Here is a 17926-nt window from a genome sequence, read left to right on the forward strand (position 1 = left end):
AAAATCAATTAAAAGTGCTCTTAGAGGAGGTTCTGCAAGTGCTCCACTTAAAAGATTTGCTGATAAATTGGAAACTTCCTGATATTATGATGCAAAAGAAAATTTTGTACTGCTATGTGATTGAACATTAATGAAAGTAATAGAGCAGTGCAGCAACTGAGAAACTGGCTCTTTTAATTAGAGTAAAGTCAACAAACAAACCTCTTGGCAGATTTACTTGCAGAATTAGTAAGAAAGCCTGTTCCCTCTGCTATTGAAGCTAAAACTTCTGCAGTACACACCCAACCAGATCATCTACAAATATGAATGTTCTTGAATAACCCACAATTCATTTTCACATAGTATTCAACAGATCCTATGGAACCATACCATCTTCTCAAGAACACACCAATCACGAACGAGGTTGGCTTTCACTATAACTGGCGTTAGTCGTGCAGGTACTTGTATCTAGGCTCTGTGTTTTCTTAATTCTGATAAATGTTTGTTTAAACTTTGCAGTCTAATCTATTTTTGTGTATTCAAGCAGCATGTGAGGGGACCTGTAAATTTTCACGAGTGTCCAGTATAATACCTCTTCAACTCCAAGCTCTCCCTCAGCTCTAGCAGCGTATATGTCTTCACAAATAGCAATCAACCTATAATAACGTTTCCACACACAATTAGTTCATGTTAGAAGAGGTAGTTGACCTCATAAAATATAGTAAAAGCACTTGGAACTTTCTTTGAGGGCTGGATTGTAATGTCTCTAAACTTATGTTTTCGTTGTTCGAACGAATATCAGAAGCAGAGAAAGAATGCAAAAGTGAATTTTGTTACATTACCTATCACAAGAAGGTAGATTCTCATAGGGAATTCTCATTCTCAAGTCAGAGCATTGAAGTCTTATAAAACGGCCAACTGCTAGAACAAAGGTTATGTAAAGACCCCAGATGCTGAACTTGCTGAGAGTGTCCCCCAGAATGCCCTCTGCAAGAAAGGTTAAGCTTAGTAATATGATTTTGAAACTTCTGTTCTATTAATCATCTTTGTCGTATTCTTTTTCATAAGACTCACGAGGTGGTATTTCCTCAGAGATTACAATGGCTACTGGTCCAGTGAAATGTCCACATTTGCTGACATTTATTGGCTGGATGTCATGGAAGGACCACCAATCGTAATTTTCACGGTTCAAAATGAGATCAGCGCTGACAAAATTGTCCTGTAAATGATCATCGGGTCAGTTGTTTGAATAAAAATTCATACAAGCATAGAAATGATATCAGTTGCTACTGCCTCAGTAGATGAAGAACAATGACCCCAGATCCTGAAAATCTCAATCAGGTAACTGCACCATGAATTTTCATTGCTGTCATTTGATTCATGAGTTTTCAAACATGCAATTAAGTTCTGAAAAATGAAAAATAACTTGATTTTGTGAGGTCCTACATCGGTTGGAGAGGAGGACGAAACATTTCTTATAAGAGTGTGAAATCCTCTCCCTAGTAGACGCGTTTTAAAATCGTGAGGCTGACGGCAATACGTAACGAGCTAAAGCAGACAGTATCTAATAGCGGTAGGCTTAGGCTGCTACAAATGGTATCAGAACGAGACACCGGACAGTATACCAACGAGGACGGTGGGCCCCCAACGAGGGTGGATTGTGAGATCCCACATCAGTTGGAGAAGGGAACAAAGCATTTCTTATAAGAGTGTGGAAATCTCTCCTTAGTAGACGCATTTTAAAACCATGAGGCTGACGGCGATACGTAACTAACTAAAGCGGACAATATCGGCTAGCGGTATGCTCGGACTCGGGCTCGGGCTGTTACAAATTTGGGTCCATGTCATTAGTCCCTAATTTTTTTTAGGCACACAATCTAACCCCTAAGTTTTATGAAGTAGCCACCAAGTTTTGTATGCGTACGAAACTGTGATACCATACTAAATCACCCATGAATCCAAAAGTTTAAGTTAACGAGTTATGTTAAAATTTTAATTATATCAATACTTTAACAAATCTTAACGACAAAATATCAGCTCAAGGGTGTAAGGAGTACCTCTTGTTCCAGAGGTCTAACATCACCCGAGCCTGTGACACGAAAGTATCTCTCGTAAACATTTTTTATCTGAAAGCTATTCATCGAGCCATTGAGAACTTTCTGGATATCAGATTGATTAGGAAGATCTCGAGGATGAACGAGTCGGTCATATCTTACAACTTCCTTCCCTTTTGGTCTGTCTCTGGTGAGCAGCCAAGTGAAAGCAATGCTTATATCTTGGTTCCAGTCAAGGGAATGAATGAATCTGGACTGAACCACACCAGGGACAAGCCACAGGACACTAGCATCAGCTTGACAACAAATTAACTGAATATCATCCCTATTATATGGACTAAGATAGCCTCCAGGGTCAAGAACCATATTAGCATTCAACTTCTCCCATTTGATCTTTTCACAAAGAGTAGTCTGGTAGAGTGTCAATCTTCCTGAAGATGTCTTGATATCCACTTGGCAACTGGCATCCTTGATTGGGTTTGCAACATTTGTTGGGTTCCCACTACTATACATCTGCAACAAAAAAAGAGTTTCAACTTTTTAGCTAAATCAAAATTGTCTCGTCCCGTTTGAACCAATAGAATTGAATAAATTGGGAGTAGGAAAGGAGCCGGCAACTAAAGCCCCAGTGAACGGCGGCCGTAACTATAACGGTCCTAAGATAGTAAAATTCCTTGTTGGGTAAGTTCTGACCCGCACGAAAGGCGTAAATGGGCCACAATTTGGGACCAGGAAGTTTTGACTAGAAATTCAAGCGTTTCCTTAAGAAATTTGATAAATCGGGAAGAAACAAGTTTAAATTTCAAAAGCTAAAAATGAAATCGTTACCAGCATTGGAGCCCAGATAACACAGATTAATATGAAGAACAAGCATATTCCATTGCAACATTTGGTCATAACAGTTTGCTTATCTCCTTGTTTGTGCTGAGATCTATTCAATACTGCATCACATTTGACAAGGTACAAGCTTGCATTTATGTCCTCCAGCTGAGACAAGAAATTCATATACTATATTAACTCAACATTTTAGAGAACACAAAACTATGTTGAGCCTACATCCAAATGGTTAGAACAATGAAATAATCACCTTTAGCCAGTCGTACATGGTCAGAGACGTTGTCGTGCACGACCAGTCCAGCACACATCGTAATTCATATAAGAAGGGAAGAGCCCGGTAAAGCCTGTACCCTAAATAGTTGATTCTTGAAACTTCACTTGTCAAAAATTGTCGATACAAGGTGCTTTTGTGTGGGAGACCGTATCGAATTTGTATCGCTTGCAGTGCTAAAGAAACCGCCTTCGCAAGAAATATAGCACGGAGTGCCAACTCTCCTGCGTGCTGATTGGAAGGCTCCATTTGCCATGCATACTTCGTTACCGCGTAAGTAAAGAGAACGAGATTGAAAAGGTAAAAGATCACTTTACCGATGGCGAATGAGCAGAGGTAAATACATCGATCCAGCACGATCAAGAAGAATATTACCTGAGGCACAGAGCATATTTAGTTCAGAGTAGCAGATGAACACGAACCTTAAATTTGATGATATGTAATAGATAGACAACTTACCATCAAGATGAACACAAACTCTTTTGGGAACTGATCCTCTAGTTGATATACATCAAGAAACTCAGTATTGTTTTTGATGACAGATTGGTAGAAAATTGCAACAAAGAAGAACACTATCAAATCTGCACCAAAGACATACGCATATAGATCGATTTCCCTTTTTCCTCCGCCGATCACGGAGAGGATTTGATATGGGAATCCAGTATTTTCAACAAGTCCTTTGTGTTGTGCAAGCCGAATCTCGTTCGTTACATCAGCTGCAGGAGTAAGAGAGTCGTACCATTCTGCACAAGTATCAGTTGAAGGAGAAGAATATACTACCTCTAGAACAACCAAGGCCATCTTTGCATTTTCTTTACTTCTTTCAATGCTCTGGACATGAACTCTACTAGAAAACGGACATGGTCGAGGGTTCTGCTCCTTACACCTCCCATCATGGATAATTTGAAGCATCTGATTTATTCCCGACTCGATCCTCTCGGGCTGAATCCCGTATTCTGGCCATACTTGGACATCTATAGAAACCTGGATAAAATAAGGTGGAGATTCTGCTCCTTTAGTCAGTGACTTCCAGTACTTGCACAAACTCCTGAGTACAAACATCATCATTTTTTCCCCTAATTGTAGGAGTTCATATGCCTTTTCAGTCAAACCATAATGTCCAAGACTGTGTTTTCTGGGGAGATCACTTTTGTTGAAGGCATTAGAATATGTCCACTCACCATCTTTAGCAGTTATAGAGCTTTGCAATAGAGTAAACAAGTAAACCAGGAACAGAGGCAATGAACTGATAACAAAGGATGAAGTAATTCTATGTGTAGGAAATCCAAGTTCTTGTAGTAAATCCGAATTAATAGTCAACCCACAATGCTGGATGATTATCTGGTACAGATACTGTAGCAATATGTACAATTCTGTGTAAATAAGCATGATGACCCAAAACATATAACCCGGACCGGTGTTTACACACAGGGCGTAGACAAAGAGAGCTGCAAGGTAAACCATGGAAAGTAAACTAAAGTTCCATAAAAACACGAGGATAAAGCAGCAATAGCAAACGACGTCGTTGTTGGACCGCATTTGGGACCATATGTGACGAAAAATCCTTCCCAACTGCATAGTTGCAGGATCAGAACTCTTATCAGACTGCAGCGAGGAAGAACGCTCGAAATGTGTGTACCTAGTTTCCTGGCTCTCAATCTGATCGTAAACGCGATCCTCGGTATTGCTCTGTTCAATCATGTCATCGTCTTGTGTGACATTTAAGAAGCTTGCAAGATTGCTAACAGCTTGATTTCCAATAGATTGTACTTGGGAAACACCATCACCTATAAACTGTACAGCAGACATTAAGGGGTTTCCTTTTGCTGAGCTTCTGTGTTTCCTTTTTCGATCCAAATCTAAAGATATATCTGAAATTTGAGAATCAATCTCACAAATTTCTGGAACTGAAAATTCCATTGAGTGCATTCTTGACTCTGTTCTTAGATTAGCAAGAGATTCCTGCAATTCAGGAAAGGGAGAAGAATCTGTTCTAATCATCTGTTCTACCTTCCCAAGTAGTGTTCCTTCTATATCAGAGGTCATAGCATCATCATCTATCCTAGAAGTACTTTGTTTTCTAAGGAATTCATTTCCTGGAATTGGCGAAGAAGCATTATTGCCATCAAAAGATGAGTTCATGTTATGAAGCTGAATTTGAAAATTCAGCATCTCTGACTTCATTTTCTCGACTTGCAGGTTGCGTTTCCGTTTGCTTTCCTCCGAATCACGGATATGCTGTAACTGTTCAGTTTTCCAAGCTGCTTTCTTTTCCTGCTCGTGGACAATCGCACCGATTTGCTCGGCTTCAAGATACCGGCATACGTATTCAAACTCTTGCAAGGAGAACATGTATGATTGAAGAGAGACCAACATGAAGATAATAATTTCAACAAGAGCAGATCTTGCAGTAATTCGAAATCCATAATCATACTTGTAAAATCCAATCATCTCAAATATGTAATGCATGGTTTCACACTTTCCAGCACTAACTTCTCCTACAAGTGGAGATTGGTAAGCTAGAGAAAGAATAATAAGAGCAAAGTTGTATGCACGCAAGAACTTGAATACTTTGTTCTTCTTCTTCAGAATTTCAAGTCTTAATCTAAAGAAAACCAGTGCAAAGGCAAGATAACCAAGATGTAATACATCATATTCAAGAGTTCCAGTAATCAAAATCAAAGCCAGGACAAGATCCAACAAATGACAATAGCAATAGAGCCTCAGGTAATCAAGGATGGTCCACATGCTTTTTGTTTCAAAAGATAGATCCCTCCAAACGAATGTATTTTTACGGTGAGACACCATTTTACGATACGTAGAGGATAGCGAGAAACCGGATAAATGATCAGCACGGAGTTTGAGAGACGAAAGCATGAATACCACAAAATAACTGAAAAGCATCCTTGAATCATCGACAGTCAGTCCTGCACATCGGGTAACACAGACATTAACACGCCAAAATAAGAAGCGAAACTACGAAGTATCAATAGTTTTAAGATTTTTACCCAGCCAACAGTTCAAACAAAACTGGAAGTACAGATTCGAGATTCGCCAGCAGTCATGACAATGAACACCAGCCTTGCTTGGCATATTCCAATCTGAATTCCACATGTTCATCCAGAAGGCAATATATTCAAGGATAAGAATGGAAGCAAACAAGAACACAAATATAGGCCATAGTTTACGTATAATGCCCCGATCCAAAAGAATGCAGGCAGCCAACAATCCGACGTAGAACAGGGAGACAGAATTTAATACAGCGAAACTGGCAAGAAGCAAGGAGATCATGGTTATCTCAAGACCAAAGAGATGGAACAAATTCTCCATCCAAAATTTCATATATATCTTGAAAATAATCTTCTGCATTTCAAATCTTTCCTTTCTCCAGTATATAATTCGCATTTTGTCCCACTTGTGACATTCTTTGGTGCTTCCCCAAGTAAATCCGAACGAATATTTATTAGTGCTGCTACATTCGGAGTTGTCTCGTTTACTCGATGCAGAATGAGGCACTTGAGACTGACTCGAGACGAAGGAAGGCCTTAAAATATGATCCGAACCTTCCTGTTGTACAAACAACCTTCCAGCATCTAATGATGGGTTATTTTTCTCATGAGAGATCGATATGTCGTAATCATCTTCATCTGAGACAAATAATGGACAAGGGTCATCCCATTTCCCTTTATTTAGAACAGAACCCGGCACCCGCTCCAACCAACGAAAGACATTATATTGGAGGGTGCATGCAGCAATTATCAGTACTTTTCCCCTTAAGCCTAATTCCAGACCCCAAAATCCAGGCTCAAAAACTCTAAAACCCAGGAAATAAGACAAATTTGAATGTTTTTGTCCAGGAAACATACCAGCTTGCTTACCCCACATCTGGAAAAGGTATTCAGCTGTCATGATAACTCCTGTATATGCCAGAAACAGCTTTGATGGGATATGAGAAATCTTGGGTAAAGTGGAACATACACCGAGGCCAAGAAGATACAACAATCCAAATGCACTGATCGGTGATATCGATGCATAGAAAAGAGAAGCAAACAGAATCTTGTCACTGTGCCAACTAAGGAAGCGTTTTACAAACCCGAGTCGCCCGTATTCTAAAGGCTCGGGTTCATCAGAGCTATTATATCTGCTCTGTCGTCTCTCATAGCTGTAAAGTTGCATCACAATCAACACAGCCAAAGACTGCCAACAATTTTGCAAAGATGAAGCCTCTGAGTTGTATCCCAAAAAGAAATAAAGATCAATTGATCTGGATAACCATATCCTAAAGCTGGGGAAGCTGCTTAAGCAATATATGAAGATAAACACTATAATTGCATAGGCTTTCAATGGGAACCATAGTCGCCTCTTTGCTCTTTCAACCAGTTGCCTTCCAATCATCCAAACAAGAAGAAGGAATAAGTAACCAAAGGATATATAATTTGGTTTGACAAAGAAAACCGTGAGAAGAATAGTCAGAAATGCAATATAGGTTCCACATGATCTGTACATGGATAGGAACTTCTCTCCAATGGAACTCAGGAATGATGCAATCTTTCTCTCTGCAGAGAAACAAAATAAATGAGCGATATGAATGATGCAGTGGCAAATGGATACGGAGCTAACGAACCACCAAAAGTGTTGATTCAAATGATAAAACATATAAACCGAATAAATCTGTAGCTCCTATAAACGAAACGATTACTAATTCATATAAAAGTTGCATCCAAATTGATAAAGAACCTAACACTAGATCAAAGTTTTTGGATCTTGACCTTTGTGCATATCCATAATCATCAAAAGAATAAAGCTGTCATGGCTAGATGATCAAGCATCAATTTGATTCAACCAAAAAAGCTCAAACCAACAATCAAGTTTGTAAATTTTTCTTGAATGTATCAGGGCTCAAATAGGAGAGCAATATAATCAATGATGAGTTTTGATAGTAATACCATGTGAAGGATTATCATGGCAATAATTATTCTTCGTGCCCGTATAAACTGATAGCAGAACTGATTTATTAAGGCCAGCTCGTAAAATGCTAAATCCAACTGGGGGACTTGGTGTGTGCTGCACAATGGCAGAAAAAGAAAATAGCATTTCAAAACCATGGTTATGAATTGTACAAAAGCCAGCAAGCATAGCTATTTCCAGGAACTCCCACATGCTATCACGTCCAAGGAGACCTGCACCGAACCAGTGATAAAATGATAAAATGATAAAATGATAAAATGAAATAAGCAAACCTCCTAAAAGAACATCCATTTTTAAAATCATAACATAATATCCTCGAACGAAAGCACACATTACCTAGTTGCAACAGAATTTCCCTACACAAAGAACCTTCCCGATCTAACACATTCGATATCAAGTTGATCTGAAGAAGATATAACAATGCAAAATGAATCTCATTTAGAAGAATCAAAGACTGGCGCATCTTTCTGCTAACTTCGTGGCTCAAAAGGTATAGGAGGAAGAATACCACTGAAAACATTGAAAGATAGACTCAATAAGAAAATCGAGGAACTTAAGATCATAACTTGTAGCTTTCATGTCATAAAAATAACGTAAAATAACCATACACAGCATATAAAAACATACCATACACAGCATGGATGAAACCGGGCTTCATTGCAACCAGGAATATCAAAGTTAGCACGATCGCTCGAGAGCTTTTGCGCAAACCCCATGCAATAGTTGCCACAATTAAAACCTTGGTCTCTCCTGCCTCTGAAAATTAAATAGTGTAAAGGACCCGATTCTACCGCTATCAAGGAATCAAACAATACGAATAAACTTCAGAGTAAGATAATCAGTATTTCTAAGGTGATAAAGAATACAGGACAAATGAACTATGTAACCAAGAATCACACTCCTCCAAGAATGTTTAAAAGTTTATATTTACCAAAAAATTGTATTTATATACAGCACCTATTCACAAGAAGCTTCTGCATAGTCAATTAGCTAACTATCTGACAAAGAAAATAACCAAACTTAGGTATGGATATTAAATATCTGAGACTTAAAAGTCCGGGTAATTAATGCATATGTATTTCATATACATATAATTAATGTTTGGGAGTCAAAAAGAATTAAGTTGAATGGGTTTTAGAGATCCCTGGATAATAAAATCTTGGGTTTTAAAAAATAAAATCTTGTGAAACCAATGGCTTGTCTAGGATTATTCCCCCCGCCCCGAAACTGACATGTTTGTCTCTTCCCAAAATCAAACAAGGAAAAACATTTGTTTCTTTAGCATAAATCAAGCGAACCAGTTGAATCAGAAAGAGTCGTTTTCTTTCCAATTGCTGCAGTCAGTCATCCAAAAATCCAAGTCAAGTCCTTTTCATTTAAAGAGAGTGCGAAAAAGCTAAAAGACAAAGGAGAAGAACATTCTTTGTTTGGCCTAAACCAACCACTTTCCAAAAACTCGGAGGTCTTTTTATCGGCCTTTTTTTATGTTTGGCGAAGAGAGCTTGAAGGCATTTTAGTTCGATTTTCTTTCTTAAGCAGATCAGCAGACCCGAGTGCTTGCCTAAGCCCTTTGCATTTGTTTCCAACTTGATATGGACCCGGGCCTGAGATTGTCATACTACTCATAGGCAGGAGCAAGGAAAGGGGAAATTGTCTCAACGGCAAAGACCCATTTTGTGGTAAAAGAGATACGACTAATTCCCTAGCAACCTAACAAGGCAGCCAATTGGTCATAAAACTTAACTAACCAATCAGCCTAAAAGCTTTAAAATAAAAGCTCCATACAAAAGAATTAAAGAAACCAGCCAAATCCCAACAATCAATCAATTACTAATTACCTCTAGCACTGCAGTTGTCATTTGAAGAACGCTCGTCCTCATCGGACACACAAAGGAAAACCGAGTTGTTTACAAGATTGACCAAGGCAACCAAAATTCCAAGACAAAATTGTGCAAGCAGAAAGAATCCTGGTATTGGATAATGCCACAAACCCACCATCTCCCAAACATCCATGTCCTGCAGACATAACCAAGAAAGACTACCATTGATGTCTGTGTCGTAATGAAAAAATCGATATTTTGTAAATTCAATAATACCTTTCCAATCTTCCGATTCAAAAATGTGAATGCTACATTGAAAATATATGTGCTAATAGCCCAGAAGAGAATGAACACAAGCAGCAGCCCATTCAATCGATGCAATTGGAATAATGAAGGAAATGCATATACGATGAACCCGACATAAGCGAGTAACCCAAATGCACATAGACTTGCAAAATGGAAACTCCAGAAGGACAGAACAACCAAGGAGACCTGTCACAATGAGCTCGGCAAGCTTCAATATATCTTAACATGGGTTAACTCAAAACAAGAAAATAACTTGGAATCATTAAAATCGAATTAACAGAACAATAAGACATGAACTGGACTAAGTAAACATTAATGAAATGTCCAATCTCTATTTTAAAAAACCTATGCACACTAAAAAGTTTCCGGAACATTCTTTCTTCGGATCAATTTCATTGAATACATGAAAATAACAGGCATCAGCTAAGGATAAAAATTATTGAATTGGCTGGAAGGAATATATAAAGTGAAATATTTACAAAAAATTTTAGAGAGGCAAATCTAAACAGAAGGCTGATAATAATGTAACAAAGGCCCTCTCTATCCCTAGGAACGGCACGAAGGGCTACGATTCATTTTGAGCCAAACACCCCACATGTGTAGCCTGGATAGAATTGTGCCACAACACATTATCCCTACTTTTGAAGGACAATCGTGCAAGAATTGATCGACTCCATTACAAATTGTTCCAGGAAATATCCAAAAAAAAAAAAAAAAAAATTCTCAACTTCAACCATGTGTGGTGGAGATTCGAACATCTAATCTTTTGGTCGATGATATAATATCTTAACTAATTGAGTTATGCTTAAACTTGCAGAAATATCTCGACGATAATTAAAATAAGGATCATCTCCAAAGAAAGAGAAAGAAGACAGATAATTGAAATAAGGATCATCGACCAATTTGCTTTTAGTCACTCTGTTCCGAGGGAACTCAGTTCCTTAGGAATATTCTACAGCCACTAAAACATGAGTTTTTTTTTAATTCCTCCGAGATTTTACACCAAAAAAAACAGAAACAAAAATAAAATCGACTCGTGGTACTATTACCCAACCTCCCAAACTCAGGCAAGCTCACAAGTAACAAATTGAAAACTGGAAACATCATAACAAAATGGCTAGCACAACTATAAGATTAATACACCCATGACTCTCCACGGCCCACAAAGTTACCACACCCATGAGAAGAAACAAACATAAGTCTACGATGGTCCACATAAAATATTATGATTAGAAATATATACCGGGAAACCATACGTGAAAAAGTTAATAGTAAATGTTCGGAAAACTTCTCTCCTCAACAAAACATTAGTATGCTTCACACCAGACCTGCAACATTTAACAACAGGTATATATAAGCAAAATAAGTATCATAATACAAATACACCCTGTAAATATAAGCTTTGATAATTTCATAAGAAATTCTTGAAAACCGTGCTAAGCAGAGATTTAAACGAGGGGGAGAAGGGAAAGAAATCAATAAGTGAAAGAAAAATTGTGTAAATCAGATATAAACAACTTAAGTTTGAGACCTCAATTCACGAATGAAAAATGAATGCTTGGAGGGAAGAAGTTGCTCCACTAAGTTGCTTTCCCTCATTGACATTATGAAATCCATTTCCTCAAGATCGCACTTGACACAAGAAAGCTGCATAAGAAGCATTATAATACAACTAATCAGTCAAGCAGAGGATGAGGGACAGCAATATACAACCATAAAGCAAACAAACTATTTTCAATTCAAAAGAGTTTCTAGGGTGAGTCATAAGGAGTTTAAACTGTAAACGTTGAAACAGAGACTTCCTGCTTCACATCTTGCCATCAATATGCAAAGCACATGTTAAAGAAAAAATAAAAATTAAGAAATAGACAAACAAGTTACATACCATGATATAGAAAAGTATAAGAGAAATATAGGAACAGATCCCAGGCCATTCGGGGGTTGACGATACTTTAAACAGACCAATGAATCCAGCTACCCATTTCAACATACTAGGGTACTCCACCGGAAGTTGATACACATAAACAAGAAAAATAATGAAACCTGCATATAGTTGAAGAGGCCTCCACCACCTTCAAATAACATGTAAAGTCGGATCATAAAAAAGATGCAACTGATAAAAACAACTTCAAACTACAACAGAGTATGCGTGCACCAAAGTTTGTGGCCAGGAAACAATCAAGAATCTCATAGGAACAACCTGAAAAGTCCTAAAAAGTTGCTTGTTAAAGACCAATCCACCAGACCTACACAGCTGCCAATGAAAAATGGAAGCGAAACCCATGAAGGATGGCTAATTCCCACAATAATCTGAATGGCAGGAAGTAGCAAACAGGAAGCAACCCTTAGATGAGAACCTGCCATTTCCAACAGAAATTAAATCCTTGTATTTCATTTTGTAAAGAAATCTTAAGACACAATTTAATTGCAAAAGAGGGATCAGTAAATGGGTATGGATTGCGAAGTGCTCCAAATGCAGAAGAGGTTGATTGATAATTAGTCATATATGCATGATATATCATCCTAGAAAATAGACAAATACTGGTTTATACACTCTGATCCTCCTTTGCCCCCAACAAAAAGGATAAAACACCATGAAAGGCCCAAGTTATCTGAATTAAAGTTTATTTAATCAACTAAATTATTTCATAAAATTCATGATTCCCTCTATTGGACATTTGAGCTGAAGTGCTTATAGAGAAAAATATTATATCTTGATTGTGAAATACATCAAAATTCATTAATTGAAGCATGTAAATGCACAAACAAATTTTTCTACCCCCTCTGGCAAACAATTTAACCCTAACATGCTCCAACTGCTGACTTAAAGGATTTACTTCCAGAAATACTTTGGTGAATGTGCATCAAGTTCTACAATGCAGCATGCTTATGGAGTTGGAGTAAATTCTTACGAAAGAAAAAAAAAAAGAAGCTAATATTCAAATAATAAAATGGTGCTAACGATCTACAAACCTAGATGATCGACAAAAGAAAAGAGATGAACCCAGCATGAATCTCTCCTTTGAACAAAACCAATTCTGTACCAGAAAATATCAGCAGCGGCAACAAAAATTGATAACAGTTGTACGACCAAGAAATAAATAACAGAAGGCGATTTCCATGACTGAATTCTGCAAATGATCCACAGGAATTAATTTTCAGTAAGTAGAAGAGAAAATAGTGAATGAAAAGAAAAAAGGAAAATGCTTTTGGTCAGCTCTTACGTCATGAAACCAATCAGCTTAGCCCACCATGCATTGGCTATGCTCCACTTATATCCCTCAAGAGACCATATAACAAGAAAGGTAACTTGAGCAAGAATAACAAGCGAAGAGAATATGATAATTGGCCATAATACCAAAAACCGCCGACCAAAAATAAACCCTACAATAAAGATGCACCATGTATTAACAAAGAAATAAATAATTATATTTAAAAAAATTGTAAGAAACCATGTTTTCATTGAGAAAAAATGAAAGAATATACAAGGGCATACAAAAAAAAGAAAAAAAACTCCCTCTCAAACCTCCTCCAAAGACCTCTTAACCCCTCTAAAAAATCCTACCATTCCTCTCAAGCCACGCTCCCCGACGAATAGCAAAATGACAAGCCTGCCACTAGAGTTTCCCTTCATTCCAAAAGGAGATGAGCGAGGCGAAAAAACTGGTCATGGAGCAACTCTAAAAATTTTATGATATCCTTATTTAAGACATTTTCACGATTAGTTAAATTATTTCGGCCGTTACATCTTTGAGGAGCAAAAAGAAAATCCCTTGAAGCTAAAGAATTTTAAGTTCATAATGATTCACCATTAGCTCTCTTACAGTTATGCTTCATGTACAATACCATTCATTAATTAAATTTGTTCCGCTTCTAAGAAACAGTGAAATAAGAATTAACTAGGCATAAACGAACAATAACTAAAGCTAACAATCAATATTATCAACTCTAATATTGACAGAACATTACCTATTTTATCTGCATTAAATTGAATGAAAAGAAACAACAATAAATCAGTAAGAGAGATCAGACTCCAATTGATTAAAGCCGCTGCAAGAAAATGAGAAAATAAAAGGAGTTAATTAAGAGTTCCGGAGGTCAAACAAACAAAGTGTATTAGTTGAGATGTAAGGAAGCTATAAAATAAAATAACTCTAACCTAAACATTTCAAGGATTCTAAGTTCAAACACTAACATTGTACTTTTCTATTATTCGAAGGAAGAGCTTAAAAGTGGAATTTGGTCTCATGTTTCCGTGACCTTTTAATGGCATAATGGTTGTGTGTGAATGCACAGCTTTTAATTACTCCTTGACGTCTATATATGTCAATTGTAATTACTCTTCAGCGTCTATATAACTACTCGTTTCATAATTCCATTCTTACTTAATGAATGGTCACATATCTTAACAATAAAATAATAATTACAAAAAGGAACTTATTTAAAAAAAAAAAAAATTGCCAGATAGCCCTTTAATCATCCATTGATCCGTTGCTTTTTTCATAATAAAAGTTGGATAAATTTTTCATGCTACGTTGGTGTATGCTTAAGAGAGTTGTGGATTATCTACTTGAAGCTTGGGATGGCTTATGTCTAAAGCTGAATTTTTCAATTCTTTAGTAGAATGCCTATAATGGTCAGGAAGAAGTGGTGGGTTCGTTCAAGACGTGCAGTAGACTTCAGTTTTATGTGCTCGTTTATTTTCTTCGTTCTAGTTTCATCTCTTTTGGTTGGAATTCTTGTCATTAAACAGAAGCTTTCTGAAGTTCCTGGTTAGTAAGAGTTAAGGCATATCCAACCCCCTCTTCCAAATGAACTTGGTTTTATGATACAAAGTTTGTTTCCTGTCCGGGTTTGAAAACGAATCATACTAACAGCAAAACTGCAGAAGAGACCTGACCACCTCAAGCCAATTCCAAAACTTCTACATAAAGTAAAAGAATGCACAACCTAAGACAAAAGAAACACAACGACAAAGCAAGATGGCTTATGAAAAAGGTCAACCAGAAGGTATTGATGTCAGGATGGTAGCAAACACATGAACTAGTTTTTTACACCAAGATATAGCATGGCAAACAGCATTGTCGATGAGTTTCGTATAATCCTATGTCTTTTACATGAATACTCTTTGATTTCTTTCTTTCCATAGATTCCAAAAGAAATCAATGATAAGGTTTTTCCATAACGGGGCTTTTGCATCCTTGAAAAGATGGTACGTTAAGGTCATATCCAATAAATCATTTACCTCCTTTAGGAAAGTGAGATGTCATCCGAAGATATTGAGAATTCTTGTCCAAAAATTTTGAGCGTATATGACTTGCATAAATGAGTGGTTTTGTGATTCATTGTTTTTCTTGCATAATAGGCACCAACTTGGAAATAGAGTTACAAATGGCATTCTTTTTTGTAGATTTTCACTTGCTATAATGGCTTTATACGCTATTTTCCAAAGGAAGATTCTCACCTTTTTATGGTGAAGTTCCTTTCCATACTGTCTTTGCTAGCGTGGGGTTTATTACTTCTACTTTTTTTCCTATGTCCACCATCAAGGACTTTGTAGAGCGAAGCCATGTCAATGAGGTTTTTCTTTAGACAATACAACTTGGGCAAGATCAAGGCTTAATTCGGCCCATTCCATAGCTTCATTATCTTTTAGGTTCCTACCGATCATCACGTCCCATAAGTTGTTGATATCATTCCATGTTTCTTTGATCGTAGTTGTTTTACTATGAGAGAGTCTATACAAAAGTGGATATCACAAGGCTAGCTTGGTGTTTTCAATCCAAGTATCGATCCAGAATCCTCCTCTCACCACCCTATGGCAAATTCAGTTGGAGATAAGGTTTTGGTGTTTTTTTATGTACTTTTATGGCCCCTTTGCACAAGATGGAGGGGTTGATTTGTATGTGATGTAGGAGTATATTTAGTCTTTATAAAGATATCTCCATATCAATATGGCGAGAAGAGCTTTATTCTTCTCCTTTATTGAAAATAGACCAAGTCCTCCCTCGTCTAGTGGGAGGCTTATGATATTCCATCAGATAAGATGTGGGTCATCTTTCCACTAATAGTTTCCAATAATCTTTCTATATCTGTAACCAACTTTTGTGGCATTTCAAATAGAAACGTGTAGTAAGTGGGGAGATTGAACAATGTGACTCGTATTAGGGTGAGCCTTCCACCTTTGGAAGTATAACATGATGACCATGTCGATAACCTTCTTTTAATTTTTTCAATAATGGTCTTCTAGAAGGAGAATGATTTGTGGTTTCCCTTTAAAGGTAATCCTAGGTATATATTCGGTCATTCACCCTTTTTACAACCGTATCTAGTGGCAAAGTCTTCGATAATCTCGGTGCTAACATTGATGCCCATAACAACTCTTGTTCGTATGTGCTCCATTTTTTGCCTAGCATCACTAAGTTTCTCACTAAAATACTCAACAGGGTAGTTTTCTTGGGAAAGGACAACCCCTATCCCCACACCCCATTAAAACTAACTTTAATGAACTCTGTTCTTGGAGAAAAGCTTTTGGATAAAACTGATTAACACCTCTTACAACCTAATGACACCTATTTAAAAGGCTGCAAACCCGCCTTTGTCCTTAACTAACAGTAACTAATACCATTATGTCTTTAAACTTGATAAACAAAACTAAATGTTCTAATCCCTCAAACTAAGGATGCTAAAAAGATAGCTAGAACAACGAACAATGATTACATCAAGAACAGTTTAGATCCTAAAAAATGTACCGGCAGATATCAAACTGAGCAAAAAACACAGCAAGCCCTCGACCAGTTCCAAAGCAAATGGTGCAAATATCTCATAAGAACAGGAACTCACAAGAAGTTACAACATGAAAATAGACGAACGCTTACCAGTTAGAAGCAGCAGCGGCAACAAAAACCCACCAAGAAAACTCCCCATGAGAGACGAATGGCAGAGAGCGATCACTTCGATTCCATCATTAGCACTGCTCCGGCAATGGGTTTTCGATTTAAATCAAAAATCGTGAAAACCCATTTCCAGGAAGCGCTAGATGTTCATATTAATATATCGAAAGCTCTGTCCAATTCAGAAAGTAAAAAAAAAAAAAAAGTGTTGATTATAGGCTTGCAACAGAAGAAATCAGAATTATATTGATTGGCGGTGGAATAGTATATAGTTCTTTAATCTGCCAAGCCTGTAGAATCAAGCAGGCTTTAGAATCGAAGCTCCGCAAATGTTCGTAGAATAAATGGGTAACTGAATTCGGATACGTTGAAAGATGATCTGCGGGAACTGTATTTATGCCGAAGCCCAAATTAAAGAAATAAATAAATAAATAAAATCAACCGATTTGCTGGTTGTTGGGTGGCTTCAGCGAATGGCCACCGCCACCGTCGCGGCACGCCACCACGTGATGTCCGATTTTATGAATAATTAAAAATTAAAAAAAAATCATTAAAAAATATTTAAATCAATAATTAAGTTATTTTTGCTTTTAAAAAAATTATATATATATATATATATATATATATCATAAATCTCGATTAATCCTTAATATTTAAATATTTTTATTTATAGATATAAAAATATATTTAAATCGCTAAAAAAATAATATATATATATAGTTTAGTCCTTTCAATTAATTTAAAACTTTTAACTAATAATTTATATATATATCATAAATCTTGATTAATCCTTAATAT

The 17926-nt window shown here is 37.0% G+C and overlaps 1 protein-coding gene across 1 annotated transcript; it reads right to left on the reverse strand.

Moving 5' to 3' along the window:
• Positions 1–131: 131 nt before the first annotated feature.
• LOC111806724 (piezo-type mechanosensitive ion channel homolog) lies at positions 132–17575 on the reverse strand. Its single transcript, XM_023692161.2, has 21 exons — positions 17114–17575; positions 14205–14285; positions 13460–13619; positions 13209–13366; positions 12436–12592; positions 12121–12307; positions 11767–11882; positions 11479–11563; positions 10206–10421; positions 9948–10125; positions 8737–8865; positions 8446–8619; positions 8088–8321; positions 6150–7697; positions 3601–6068; positions 3121–3516; positions 2862–3020; positions 2037–2546; positions 1054–1198; positions 822–966; positions 132–635 (listed from the first exon to the last, which is right to left on the reverse strand). Exons 1-21 carry the CDS (start codon positions 17160–17162, stop codon positions 500–502), a joined length of 7431 nt encoding a protein of 2476 aa, XP_023547929.2. The 5' UTR covers positions 17163–17575; the 3' UTR covers positions 132–499.
• Positions 17576–17926: the final 351 nt, after the last annotated feature.

The sequence above is a fragment of the Cucurbita pepo genome, chromosome 12 (assembly GCF_057944985.1).
Source record: "Cucurbita pepo subsp. pepo isolate OVF chromosome 12, ASM5794498v1, whole genome shotgun sequence".
Taxonomy (NCBI): Eukaryota; Viridiplantae; Streptophyta; class Magnoliopsida; order Cucurbitales; family Cucurbitaceae; genus Cucurbita; species Cucurbita pepo.

What these genes read in the sequence shown, in the direction of transcription:
- LOC111806724 (XM_023692161.2), bottom strand. Translation starts at nt 17,162, where the DNA reads ATGGGGAGTTTTCTTGGTGGGTTTTTGTTGCCGCTGCTGCTTCTAACT. An exon ending in TTATACTTTTCTATATCATG is followed by an intron (nt 11,883 to 12,120) that starts GTATGTAACTTG and finishes CTTCTTATGCAG; the next exon opens with CTTTCTTGTGTCAAGTGCGA. An exon ending in CCATGTACGACTGGCTAAAG is followed by an intron (nt 3,021 to 3,120) that starts GTGATTATTTCA and finishes TTCTTGTCTCAG; the next exon opens with CTGGAGGACATAAATGCAAG.